Source organism: Nanorana parkeri, unplaced genomic scaffold (genome assembly GCF_000935625.1).
Source record: "Nanorana parkeri isolate BGI_ZX_2015 unplaced genomic scaffold, ASM93562v1 scaffold242, whole genome shotgun sequence".
In the NCBI taxonomy this organism is placed as follows: Eukaryota; Metazoa; Chordata; class Amphibia; order Anura; family Dicroglossidae; genus Nanorana; species Nanorana parkeri.
In genome coordinates this window covers 891,081-905,807 of record NW_017306510.1, presented here as the reverse complement: position 1 = coordinate 905,807, position 14,727 = coordinate 891,081, and the positions used below count along the sequence as shown (strand labels likewise).

Sequence of the window (14,727 nt, the reverse complement as noted above, 5' to 3'; positions counted from 1 at the left end):
GCCCAAGCTGGTCTTTGGCAACACCTGGCCCCCAGGACTGGAGATCTCATCCCACCCAGAGCTCTACGAAATCTCAAGAGCTCCAGATCCCAGCTACAATTAGTCAAACCTGGACGAACCTGAAAAGCCAGGCTCTTCCTTATAACATGTTTTACATTCTGGACCCTCTCAGCCCCTTTGGCTGAGAGTCCTGGGTGCCAAAGTCGTCATACTACACCATGGCATTGGCTTGCACTGCCACAATATATATAGTATATTCAGATCTGCTATTAAATGTAAGTCCTGCTGGTCCCTAAATAACAATGTACTATATTTTGGGGAACCCTACAGAACTTAAAAATATAAGGCATGGATCCAAGACATTGCTGAGAAAAAAAATATTCTGGGACTCAGGGGTGTTATAGGAATAACAACCGGGGACTCAAATGGTCAAAGGACTACTTTCAGCTTCTCTAGCTCCCCAACCTCACTCCCATATGGACTGCTCCAATATAAATTATTATAATTAAACTGAGCAAGAGATTACAGTCTACCACGGGAGTGAGCTTTGAGTGGTGACTACTTTACAACACACACAGGGAACAAAAGTAGCCACCCTCCTGAAGGAAAGACAGTGTCAGCACCAATTCAGAGATGATTTGAGGATCTACAGCCGAGTGATACTCAAATAAGATACATTTTTGTTAATAGTTGGGGTACTTGAATACATTTTTAAGGTTTAACTCCTGAGTTTAGTGTCACTTTAACATCCTTACACATCATCACATCTAAATCATATAAATGTTGTAGGTAGAAAAATAAACAAAAGTGATTCAGAAATCAACCTGTATTGAGAGTAATAATGGGGCTGTCATTCTTGGCGTTTTTCTAAGAATACTAGCTACCTGGCTCTACCCTTTTTCTGTTGTTTTAGCATCTGATCTGAATCAAGCACGCAGATTAGAAAGTCTCTGGAAGGTAGGTATTCCTATCTGGTTCCAGGTCATTGGTTCAAAGTATAGGAGCCAATGGATTAACAAGTCAACAAGACAGCCAGGCAACTATCATTTTCAGAATGCTAGGTCAGCTACCATATTCTACATATAAAGGTCCGTTTACATTAATTGTAGTCAGTCTCCCAGCAAGGACTTTGTGACCCCAAGATTAGATTCTCTCATGTCTCAAGGAACAACTGTTCTGCTTTAAAGAAAAACCCACAATAATTACTGTAATGTCTCTTGTGCAGTATGGAAGAATGAAATTATCAACTGGAGTAATTAAGACATTTTAGACTTCAAACATACTGCACTCCAAGGATCTCCAAAAGTAGTTCAAACTTTATTGAAACTTTATTGAAATCCACAATAAAATATCAATAAAAGGATATACACCAACACCGCAAATCCCCAGTACACCAAAATCCTCTATTGTATTTCTTTAATGTCTCTTGTGTAGTATGGAAGAATGAAATTATCAACTTGAGTAATTAATAAATTTTACACATCAGTGTCCAAACAGACTGCACTCCAAGGATCTCCAATAATAATTCAAACTTTATTGAAATCCACAACAAAATGTGAATAAAGGATATACACCAACATTGCAAACCTCCAGTACACCGAAATCCTCTATTGCATTTCACCGTGTGTTACCTCTATGAATAAGCCTATCTGTGAAACACGTTCGAGGATTTCGGTGTAGTGGGGGTTTGCAAAGTTGGTGTATATCCTTTTATTGACATTTTATTGTGGATTTCATTAATGTTTGGATTGTTATTGGAAATGCTTGTAGTGCTGTCTGTTTGGACACTGAAGTGGTTGGAGATTCGAGGTAAGAACGCACCTGTTTGACCAGCAGCATTGGAGGCTCCGGAACACGATTGTGGCCGGAGAATCAGAGTGGAGAGATCTCCTCGTGTCACTATTACATTTGAAATGCTTTTACTCATGAGGACCCCCTTTTATCAACCTGCATTGAGATTCTAACTAAAGCTTTGTTTTAAAAGATGTATTATTAAACTACAGTATAATTACATTATTAAACCCAAACTGGGTGACATTTAAAAGACATTTTCTCCATAATTTCCCTGCTGATGATCTTCTCCCATCTTTTTCAGCTACTCTCTGTCTACATGCACTAGTGCCAACTGCACATCATTGCTTCGGACCTGCATCCTGATAGTGATAACAGTGGTCCATGCTTTTGCGATGTATGCTGAAATTGTGGCTTCTAGTCTCCCCCAGGGGTGTATGTAACATGGTGACAACTGGGAATCAACTATCACCATATAACAGGAAGAACAAAAGAGTTTTTAATGTTAGGATTAGCAAGCATTATTTTATTAAAAGCTGCAAATTTAAAAATGGTTGCTAGCTTTGGAGATCAGAAGCACTGAGCTGCAAAATAGGATGGAAAAAGTAAAGGCAGTCTTTAATGGAGACAAAGTCCTGGCAATTGTTGAAGCATAGTGCTTTAGCAAACTAAATGCTATCAAGTTAGGGTTTACATCTACTTTATGTTTTTAATAAAAGTATAAGTATGAAAAAAGTTCACAATTGTGATCAATTTGAAATGATCATTTGGGAGATGCAGTCCTGACTGGTTGTAAGTAACAATATTATATATTGGAACTTTCTCTTAAACGAGTAGCACCAATATGGGAACAATCCTGAACTAGACCTTGTTTCTGTTCACCACAAAAATAGATAAACCTAATGTTAACTAGATATCTTCAGTAGCCCTTTACCCATTTAGTGCCAATAATACACATTGTAGAGGTTGTATACACTTGGATAAACCATAAATCCACATCTTTGGAAGAAGATTAAAAGAAATCTGAAAATAATGTTACAAATTACCTTCCTTTGAAGTTCTTCCATTTCTGCAAAATAGTGACTGAAATCAGGCAACATTTGAGGATGATTTGTGTCATACCAGTCCCGGATCTTCTTCTCCAGATGTGCATTTTCTTCCTCCAAAGAACGCACCTTCTCCAAGTAGGATGCCAGTCGGTCATTTAAAATCCTCATGGTTTCCTTCTCATTGGTGGGGAGCAAAATGTGCTTTTTGGATTCTCTGTTAAGTGAGACTTCTTTGCCAAAACTACTATTTGTAAATCCATAGTTAGCTCCATGGGTGAATGAATGATGTTTGGTGACGGTGGCACTGCTGCTAGGCTTGACCTGGAAACTAATAGGCCTCCAGGTGCCAGCATTGTTATCTTTACGGAACCCTCTGAGACTAAGCGAGGTTATTTGGCTTAAGATTTTACTCCCTTTATGTTTTTCAGATTGGTTCTGCTTATTGCTGTAGCTCATTGTGTCAGTGTAGAGTATATTATATCTAGCAGGTTTGACAGTACAAAGAGTGTTTTACAAATTTAAGACCTCTTTTAAGAAGCATAGCAAAGGGCGTTGTGAACTAAGCATCCTCTTCTTTACAGGCTATATAATATAATAATTTCCTTTCCTCATCCACTCAGAGGATTTGTCAGACAATGTAAAATAGCATCTAAGAACATAGGGGTGGCTAGTTAGCTCATAGACATTTACAAGACATAGATGTAAGCTACATTAGGAGATACTTTGACACACCCAGCTAAGCAAAAAGTCACCTTTAAAGGTAGCTAAATTTGCTAACACACCTGTAATCATTTCCTTAATTGATAAAGTGCTCTTAACACGCACCATATAGATATCTAAATTGTAGTCCAGAGTATGGTGATTCAGAATGAGAGGGTACTAAGCAATCTGGTTAGACTGAAATTGTACAGCCAAATATGTGGCAAACAGTGCAGTGTTTATTGGTGATATTTACAAGTCTCCCATAGGTGCTGAACAGTAGATCACAAAAAAAAAGACTAATTCTGCAATCAGTCTAGCTAATTTGTAGTTTGGTATCATCTGGTTAATTCTAGGTTTTCTGCTCTTGATTACACCTGCCACAGAGTGGGGCAGACAATGGGGAAACATCTGGAGTGTTTGTGCCTCACCAGCCAATCAATGGGAGTTTCAGATCAACCTCTGAAGAAGGGGGCATGCCCGTAAACGAGTTAGCCGCAAACACAGACGAACAGCCTTGAGGTGGCATGCCAGCCAGCAGAGCGGCGTCCTCTGTGTTCATCTACTAACTGGGGTCCTACATTGATCGAGAGATTGATCCAAGTGCTTTTTACTGCACATTTGTAAGTACAGGTAAAACTTGAATAATTAGAATATCGTGCAAAGTTCATTTATTTCACTAATGCAACTTAAAAGGTGAAACTAATATATGAGATAGACTCATTACATGCAAAGCAAGATAATTCAAGCCGTGATTTGTCATAATTGTGATGATTATGGCTTACAGCTCATGAAAACCCCAAGAACCCCAAATCCACAACCTCAAAAAAGTAGATTATTACATGCAATCAATAAAACTAGGATTGTTCATAGAACAATATCCTGTCAATACTTTTTCCCAGTTTTTTTTTTTTTAAATTAGGTACCTCGGCTTATATTCGGGACGACTTATACTCGAGTATATACGGTACTGCAATTACTTTTGCACGATATTCTAATTATTCGAGTTTCACCTGTATTATCTTACCATTTGCTTTATTTGAATAAAGACAAATCTGTACATGTCAGTTTTAGATTTTCCATTACTTTCTTTTCCTAGAGACAATGGGCACTAGAACCAATCGTAACTCTTAGGATGACCATACACATAGCAAATTTTGTCTGTTTCCTACTTTTGTCAAAGGAGCCAGGTGGAAAATTGTCAGCCAAAGAGTGACTGCAGACAATCAAAATTAACTTGTTTTTGTTTTCGATTGAGTAGTAGTTATGTTTAACCTATTTGCAGCATTTTTATGTCTGTCTAATTAAGTAAATTTCCTATAAATTCCTTGTCTCAGAGACACAGCTAGTGACTAGCCCTGGCACATGTGTACATTGTAATGGAGATCGGTGGCAAGTCGAAATCTTTCAAACGGTAAAACTGGTGGATCTCTCTTCACGTTCTATCCTCTTTCCAGTGATCACCAGGACAAATACAGAGGGTAAATCTCTTCAGTATATATACATTTATACATACATTATATACATTTAGGAACATGATGCCCAATGAAAGATTGAATCAGAGGTAGAAAGTACAAACATATAGACTTTCAACAGCATAAAATGCATTGAAAACTTTTTACCAGCCTGATTGGCACCTCAACACACTAGAGCTACAGGCCTGCATTGCAGTGCATAGCAACACACAATCATGTTCTACCATGCATTGTGGGGTGCTATGTTAAGATAAAAATGGTCATGTCTAGTTTTCGGTGGGCTGGGGTGCATAGATAACCCATTCAAAGTGAATAGGGTGCCTTAATGCAATGCACATTAATGCAAAGCTTCCCTAAAATTTTCAAGTATGTACTTGATTGGCATTGTGATTGGATATGTTGCCCATTTAATACCTACCTCTCTGGCAAACTCCCATTACTGAGAGGAGGACAACAGAGCCCAGGATAAATCTGAGGGTAAAAAGCACTCTTAAACCTCTATGTTTGTCAGGCCTAAGGAGTTTCAGTGAGTAGCTGGCTTATGGTGGTGATGACCCAACTGCTGACCTGGGAGTGGGAAAGTGTTGTAATGTGAAAAACGAAAAATCATTTGGACCATGTGGTTATATAGCTTTTTCTCATTCATTTCTATAATTAGAAGTATTATTTTTCCAAGCGCGATGAGGTTTTTCAATAATGCAATAAAAACATTTCTCACTGTGATGAATTATTCCAACTGAGATCTCCTTAAGTAATCCTTTACAGCTATCAGTATTCCTTAGACTCATATTCTGTAGTCCAGTTCTTATTCATGCTTGATAAACATTATTGAGACCACAAAGATGTCCACAGGAGCAACACACCAAATGACACCTCATCTAAAGACTCATACAGATCCCCGACATATTTGACTTAATTATATTTCAGACTATTGACCCCTTAAAGTCTTACAATAGGATGCATTATTAATCTGCCCCTTGACACTTTTTCTTATATTCAGACAGCTGCTCAAAATGACTCAAAATGTATTTTCTATTGCTTTTATGAACTGTAAGATCCTTATTTGAAACCGATTTTCTTTTCTATAAGTTTTGGATTCATGGAAAATCCTAAACTTTTGAGGTTTTTTTCTTTTTTAAATTGAGTTTTTTCTTTTTCATATTCAGACAGCTGCTGAAAATTACTCTCTAAATGTATTTTCTATTATTTTTATGAACTGTAAGATCCTTATTTGAAACAGATTTCCTTTTCTTTAAGTTGATGGAAAGCATTGCAGGTCTAAAAAAAGATCAAAGTGTATATAATCTGGTCCATGGGAATACTTAGGTCTCAGGCAACATTTTATGGGTCCTCTGGGTGGAAACACAACTATCTGATAAAATAACAGGGTACTGATCATCTTGTTAGCAGAAGTGAGTAACAGAAATAATGTCATACTTCTAAAGGTCAGATCTTATACAGGCATGTATATTTTAACTTTTGATTGACAAGATGTCATTTTGTTAACCGGCTTGTGTGTTTTTCCACGTTAATGATTTTGTGTGAACATAGCAATTAAACGATTGTAAAACATGCAAAGAAGCTATTGCTTCCCTTGCTATCTGCCATCATTTCAGGGGGGTGCTCTCTCCCAGCCCCCCCTACAGAAAATGTTGTTAAAAAAAAGTTGTTGTTTTTTACATAATGTTAGGAAACATTTATTATTACACAGTTTTTTGGTAAAATATAAAAGATGAGGTCACGTCGGGTAAATAGACACCAAACATGTCAAGCTGTAAAATTGCGCGCACCGCGAAATCGCAGAAAACTATCATACCCAAAATTGACCATAGGCGACACTTTAAAAGCTTTCACCGCTCAGCAGTTTAGTGTTATCCGTGATTGATGGCCCTAGAATTATTGCTGTCACTCCGACGTTCGCGGCGATATGTAACATGTGCGGCGTAATGAGCGCAATCGTCTTTTTTGCACGTATGCACGCATGTTTGCATGCGTGTATGTATGGTTGGGGACTTTAAAAATTAGTTTTACATTTTTTTTAGGGGGGGGAGTTTACATTTTTTTTCACTAAACTTTATTGCTATCACATACGGGGGCTAATAAAACCCCCCTATGTGATAGCAAAATATGTGACAGGTCCCCTAATGGAGACATCAGGGGTCTCCAAGACCCCTAATATCACCAGATCTGCTCCATCAGCTTCTTTGAAGCACAGATCTGCTCCATCAGCTTCTTTCCAGCTTCTGACGCTGGAGAGTGACACAAGAATGTGGAAGTGATGTATTATACAACACTTCCACATTCTTGCAGAGGAGAGGGGACCAGAGGGAGCTTGTGTAAAGATCTCCCTCTGATCCCCTGTGACACAGGCGTCATGCTGATCCCGGGCTCGCACCGGGCACAGCGGAGCCCGGGATCAGCGGGACAATGGCGGGGGGGGGAACCGATCGGCACCCCATACACGCGATCCGCCGGCTCTACAGCCGGCGGATCGCTTGTATGGTAACAGGCATCGCTGCCTGTTTTTAAATATCTGCCATTTCCCACTGTCTGAGCGGACGTCTAAGGACGCCCGCTCAGATCTAGAGAGCTCCTGGCCGGCCGTTTTTTTTACTACGGCCGGCCCGGAGGTAGTTAAGCCAGTTTTCTATCCAATTACAGATTGAATACTCTATACCAGCGGTGCCCATAAGGTTGATCGCGTAGCGATCAGTGGTAGATCATGATGGCCTCTCCTCGCGCACGTGGTGCTTCTCTGGATCCTCACCTGTATGCATCGGGGATCTGAAAGGTAGTGAAAGAACCGCTGCAGCCCGTGGCAGAGGACGGAGCCGCTGTCACAGAACTAAGGCCGAGCTGTGAGGAGAGAGCTACTCGGCCTGGATCTGACGGCCTCTCTCTCCTCACCGCACATGCTGCTGTGACAGCGGCTCCCTCCTCTGCCCCCCCCCCGGCTGCAGCGCTTCTTTCACCTCTCCACGGATCCACTGCTGCCTCTGCCCGGGAGAGCAGCGCGGATCTACAGGAGAAGCTGAGCTCACATGTGCGTGGCCGAGCGGCAGGGGATCGGTACATATCAGTGATATGTACCAATCCTCTGTGCAGGACAAACACTGGAGCGATCATCTGATCACTCCAGTGTTTGTAAATAACTGGGGACACATAGTGCTATGTGTCCCCAGTTATGAATGAACAGGACTTCCTGTTCATTCATGAGTTTCTCAATGGGGAGAAGCACTCACTACAGAGGCTCCTCCCCATTCAGAAACTGGATGATAGTAAAATATTTTCTGAATGAATGGGAAGTCTCTGTGCTTTCCATTCATTTAGAACAGAGGGTGCAGAAAAGGAGGCACAGCACTGGGTAACATCACACGCCTGTTGGGTGGGGGCACACGTTTTTTTTCTTACCTCGGCACAAAAGGAGCTGGCTACGGCTATGCTCCCGCTGTACTCGTGTGGCTGCCGGCTGAATGTGGCAAACGCTGCAGATGGAAAGGGGCGGGACACCTCTCCCCATGTGCAATGACGGCCACACGAGCACCGCAGGAGGACAGGATGCCGGGGCCTCTAGGACACACTGGAATGTAGGCCGGCTGACTCCCTGCATTCAGGGGCAGGAGGGGGTGTGGGGTTGTATTGAAGTCAAAGGCACCTCAGCCATGCCCCCCGCCCACAGTGCGATCGCCCGCACCCAAAACGCAGGCACATTAGTGCCTGCATTCCGGTCCAGTGCGATCTGCAAAAATTTGCAGATTGCAGCATTTTTCCGGATTGCACTGGACTTAAGCGCAGGCACTAATGTGCCTGGGTTACAGGTGCAGGCGATCACACTGTGGGTGAGGGGCCAGGCTGCGGTGCCATTGACGTCAATGCACCGCTTTGCCCCCTCCTACCCCTGAATGCAGGTGTTTTTTCGTTGGTAGATCTCATTGAGCTCATCATTTGAAAAGTAGATCTCCAGATGAAAACTTGTGGGCGCCCCTGCTCTAGGTGGTGTGTTTAAATATGCATGTAGAGAGGTTTATTCTATGATTCAGAAGCCACTATACACTTTTTTTTTATAATCCCACCCCCAAAGTTGTCTTTAGTATATACTTTTACTGAGAAGGTTTGCACATGTACAGGCCTTGTGGTGTATGTGGTTTGCCTGCTGATTTAGAATGCAGCAAACCCTGACTTGTCCGGTTCGAATCTCTACTGGGGTAACATGTTTGTTTTAGCGTTCAATAGGCTCAGAGAGCCAATCTCCATGATATAGGAACATGAGCAACTCATTCTGTTGTCTTCTGGTTCTGTGGTGCAGCATGTAAGTCTCCTGGAGCCTGAATCAGAGGGTTGTGGGTTTGATTCCCACGAGTGAGTGCAAAGTTGGTCACTTGAAGCAGGACCAACCCCAATGCATGCAAAATGGTGTGAAGACCCAGTGGAATTATTCAGAGCTTGAACATGTGGTGGTGCGCACTGCCTTCCTTGGGAAACTTGAGGTGGTGGTGTGGATCACCATCCTTGGGAAAGTAGGTGAATGATCCTGTGCAAAGAAGGCTGTCCACTGAGGATGGTGGAGTTGACGCAGAGAGAGCTGTGCAAGTATCTTGAAAATGTCCTATTAATGCAAAAAGAAAATGACTGGTATTTGCTTTTCTACTCAATTACTTTACCTTTTTGTGTAAGGTTCTGGGGGTCTCTTCCAACTTGCTCACATTGCACTACCCTTTATCCTCTTGCCATGTTATGCACATGGCTGGAGTTTGCTTCACTGAGGTTTCATTCCCATGGTGCCAACCTCATAGTTCTTGGGGGAGAAGGTCTGCTCCTTACCACCTTCACACAGGTTTTTGTGACCAGAGATGCCCCTTCCATGCTGGAGTATATGTCACTGTGGTTTCATTCACATGGTACCAACCACCTCATAGTTCTTTGGTTGAGAAGGTCTGCTCCTTAACCTCTCACCAGGTTTTTGTGACCAGAGATGGCCCTTCCATGCTGGAGTATATGTCACTGTGGTTTTATTCACATGGTGCCAACCACCTCATAGTTCTTTGGGGAGAAGGTCTGCCCTTTAACCTCTCACCAGGTTTTTGTGAACAGGGATGCCCCTTCACATTCCGTGAGCACATGGTTGCTGTTTCGCCCCAAACAACCATTTGGCAGTTTGATCTACCTTGGGAATCGAACACTCGGCCTTCAGATTCCACAGTCATCACCCTTAATGCTGAGCCACAGACCTGGATACTCAAGGCTGTGAGCAGTAGTAATGCAACTCAAATTCAACCGAGGTTATCAAGCAAGGTAATACAAATTTAAAAGTGCAGTATCCCATAGCAACCAATATCAACCATACCCGGTATGAAAGCTGATTGGTTGCTATGAGTTTCTGCAGTATATTTAACTTTAATAAACAAATCTGAATTGGTGACCATCTGTGGATTCGAACTCACAACCATTCTATTAGTGAGATCGCCATGCTACACACAAGACCACTGCCTCAGATGGTGGGCGGGACCAAAACCAGAGCTGTGATATCATGACATACCATACGATTGGTGGATTAATGGTTAAATGAATCTTGGCATCAATGACTATCTCCATCTGGTTTTAAAGAAACAGTTACTTTCAAGAGTCCATTGCCTTGGACCAAAGGACACCATCTCAACTGCCTGCAAAGTGCAATAACCCAGAGCCACCAATATGAAAGGCTACGTAGTCTGAAAACCAATTGATTGCTACCGGTTTTCTGCAATGTATACAACTTTAATAAATAAATCTAAAAGGGTGGTCACCTGGGGATTTGATCTCACAACCATTTTATTTTGGTGGTCAGTGGCATACACCCAACGCCACTGCCTCAGATGGTGGGCGGGGCCAAAACAAGAGCTTTGATATCATTGCCTACCAGACAATTAGTGGTTTAATGGTTAGCCATTGTATTTAATTGCTGCCATTAGACATAGGCAAGCCTCCCACTTGGCTCAGTTACTTTCAGGAGTCCATTGCCTTGAACCAAAGGACACCATCTCAACTGCCTGCAGGTTTCAATAACCCAGAGCCACCAATATGAAAGGCTACTTAGTCTGAAAGCCAATTGAGTTCTACTGGAATTCAGCAGTTTATTCAACGTTAATAAATTTGAAAAGGTGGTCACCTGGGGATTCAATCTCACAATCACTTTATTTTTAAGGCTAGCAGCATACACCCAACGCCACTGGCTGAGATGGTGGGCGTGGCCAAAACCAGCGCTGTGATATCATTGCATACCAGACAATTAGTGGTCTAATGGTCATACTTTATTTTTAATTGCTGCCGTTAGACATAGGCTAGCCTCCCACTTGGCTCAGTTACTTCTTAAGAGTCCATTGCCTTGAACCAAATGACACCATCTCAACTGTCTACAAGGTCCAATAACCCAGAGCCACCAATATGAAAGGCTACTTAGTCGGAAAGCCAATTGGTTGCTACTTGATTTCTGCAATTCATACAACTTTAATAAATAAATCTAAAAGGGTGGTCACCTGAGGATTTGAACTCACAACCATTTTATTATTGAGGTCAGCAGCATACACCCAATGCCACTGCTTCAGATGGTAACAGTGGTTGTATGAGGATTTGAACTCACAATCATTTTATCATTGAGGTTAGCAGCATACACACAACAACACCACCTCAGACAGAGGGGGGTGGCTTAAAACCAGAGCTGTGATAACAATGCATGCCATGTAGTTAGTGGATTAATGGTCAAACATTGTGTTAAATTGCTGCCATCAGAACTAGAGCAGTGTCCCACTTGGCCTCCTCAAGACTCTTCCCTTCTTAAACTCTTTTTTCAAGAGTCCGTTGCCTTGAACCACAGGGCACCATCTTGACTGCTGCTTCCACAGTGCAATAACCCATAGCAATCCATATAGAAGGCTACCTAGTCGGAAAGCCAATTGGTTGATATTGGTTTCTGCAGTTTCTACAATTTTAGTCAATAAATATGAAAAGGTGGTTGCATATGGATTAGAACTCACAACCATTTTGTTTTTGTGGTCAGCAGCATACACACAGCGCCACTGCCATATATGGTGGGAGGCACACAAAACCAGAGCTGTGATATCATTACATACCACGTGATTACTACCATGAGAGTCTCCCCCTTGGTCTCCTTAAGGCTAGTCCAATCTAGTTAAACTCTACTTCCAAGAGTCCATTGCCTTGACCCACAGGACACCATCTTGACTGCAGTGACACTACACTGCAATAACCCATAACAACCGATATGAAAGGTTAACTTATCTGAAAGCCAGTTGGTTGCTGGTTTCTGCTACTTTATGAAATAAAGCTGAAAAGGTGGTCACCTGAGAATTTGAACTCACAGCCATCTAATTTGTAATTCAGCAACATGCACACAAGGCCACTGCATTGGGTGGTGAGCAATAGGCACAACCAGAGCTGTGATATCATTACACATTATTGGATTAGTATCTTTGCATTCAAACATTGTATTGAATTGCTATCACCAGACCTTTTGCATGGGCTACTAAAGAATCTAAAGGACCAGATGGCTGGGGGTCCAGATTCGTTTTAATTGTTTTTTAATTTTTGTTTATATTTATTTTTACTTTCTTGTCACTTTTTTATTTTCTTATATTATTTTGTTTACATTTTTATTTATCTTACCATCTTTTAATTTTTTTCTTATAATTTTTTACTTTGTAATCACATTTTTTTATTTTATATAATTTTTTCCCCCTTAACTTTATCGCTATTACAAAGGAGCTAACAAGCCCCTGTGTGATAGCATTTGGAGGTGACAGGTTCTCTGTGCTGGAACTCCTGTGACAGCTATGATGTGAAGGCTGCTAGTACAGCTCTCCCCTCACTATTTACATAGAACAGAGGAACGAACGGACGTTATCCGCTCTACTCCACGCTCTCCATCTTGAAGCTCTTCAGACAGAGGCGGCCAGCGAGGAAAGAGGTACACGGTGGGGGGGACCTCCAGGCTGCATACAAGTGAAACAAACAAGCGGCTTCCCCGCTCCCCCGATGCCCAGAACGGCATGTCCCGGGCGTCGGGGGATTCCACACCCCAGCCGCCCCTCTCTGCCGCCGGACCTCGATGGCCTTGTGAGAAATCTGGCCCTGGCCACAAGGTCAACCATGGATAGGTAGGGTGACTAGAGAAATAATTGGTCCCCACCATCTGCATAGTTAAATGAAATGATGGATATTATATCCTGCCAAAACTATCATTGCTATCAGTGGCGTAACAATCGCCATAGTGACCCAGGCGGCCCTATGGGGCCCGGACACAGGAGGGCCTAGCCAAGGCATCCCTCTGATGCCGTGTGGGCTGCCTGGGTCGCTATGGCATGTGAGGGTGCTCGCTGTCACTGACACAGCTCAGCAGGGGCTGTGAAGATCACTGATTTCCCCTCACAGCCGCTGCGGAGCTGTGTCAGTGACAGCCAGCAGCTGCAGCAGAAGAGGCCGGCGTTCGCAGTGAAGGAGGAGGCGGGGCCCGCCTAAGAGCAACCCCGCCTCCTCTTACACTCTTACATCACTGACCAGTGACCTAAGAGCAGGCGGGGCCCGTCGATAGAAGAGGAGGCGGGGCCTGAAGAAGGAAGAGGAGGCGGGGCCCGGCAACCACGGAGGCGGACAGCGCTGACAGGTAAGAGGTGTGCAGCCCATCTGAGACCCTGGTGGGCTCTGCAGGATCACCCTCAGGTGGGCTGTTTGGTATATCAGGTGGGCTCTGCAATTGGCATAACTAGCAATCACGGGGCCCTACAAAATGTTGCTATGGGGCCCTGTGATTTCTAGTTACGCCCCTAATTACTATTTTGTGGTTTGCTGACCTCAAGGAATTAATTGAATGGAAACAAACACAGCAGATGCGATTGGAACTGTTAACACCACCACATGAGCACTGCCAGCCACGCCTGGATCACAATTGCAGTCAGGGTCTGATCTAACCCAATATTTATTGAATTTTCTTTCTTCAGAGCAGAGGTGCCTATTGGTCGATTGCAGAGCAAACACTGGTAGATCGTGACCGGTTCACTGACCAGAGCTCCCTCTGTCCTGTCGTCATGCGGTGCTAGTGCGGCTGAATGTGTCAGACGCTGCAGGTGGGAAGGAGCGGGACACCTGTCCCCATCTGCAGCGTCGGCCACACGAGCACCGCAGGACGACAGCGCACATGAGAGGAGACCTGGGAAGCTGCTGTAGTGCAGGTAAGGAAAGACAGCCAGGAGAGAGAAGAGGCAGCCAGAGGAGAGAGAGAAGAGACAGCAGAGAGAGAGAGAGAGATACAGGGGAGAGAGCGAGGAGAGAGAGCGCAAGGGGAGAGAGGAGCGAGAGAAGAGACAGCAGAGAGAAGAGACAGCATAGTGAGCGTGGAGAGAGAGAGAGAATAGACAGCCGAGAGAGAGACAGCAAAGAGGAGAGAGAGATACAAGGGAGAGCACAAGGAGAGAGAGCCCAAGGAGAGAGAGCACCAGGCCCGGATTTCCCAGAGGCCACCGAGGCCCGGCCTCGGGGCGGCAGAGTGCAGAGGGGCGGCAGCGGTGACCTTGTGGGGAAGTTGTGGGCGCCAGTGTGAGGTGTCCGCCGGCTGGCGCAGCGGACCGCAACTCCTCCCCCCAGCTGTCAGATACTTCCTCCGGCGTCCTGTTAATGTGGATTGACGCCGGAGGAAGTAGCTGTCTATCTTGCTATCACACAGG

General features: G+C 43.6%; 1 protein-coding gene across 1 annotated transcript in view; it reads right to left on the bottom strand.

The window, feature by feature from the left end:
- Positions 1-3,296, bottom strand: part of LOC108787094 (keratin, type I cytoskeletal 19-like) — a 56,180-nt gene extending 52,884 nt beyond the window's left edge. Inside the window, exon 1 of the mRNA XM_018556549.1 lies at positions 2,838-3,296. Coding sequence (XP_018412051.1) covers positions 2,838-3,296 — 459 coding nt within the window. The remainder of the gene's footprint in view (positions 1-2,837) is intronic.
- Between the last annotated feature and the right edge of the window lie 11,431 nt (positions 3,297-14,727).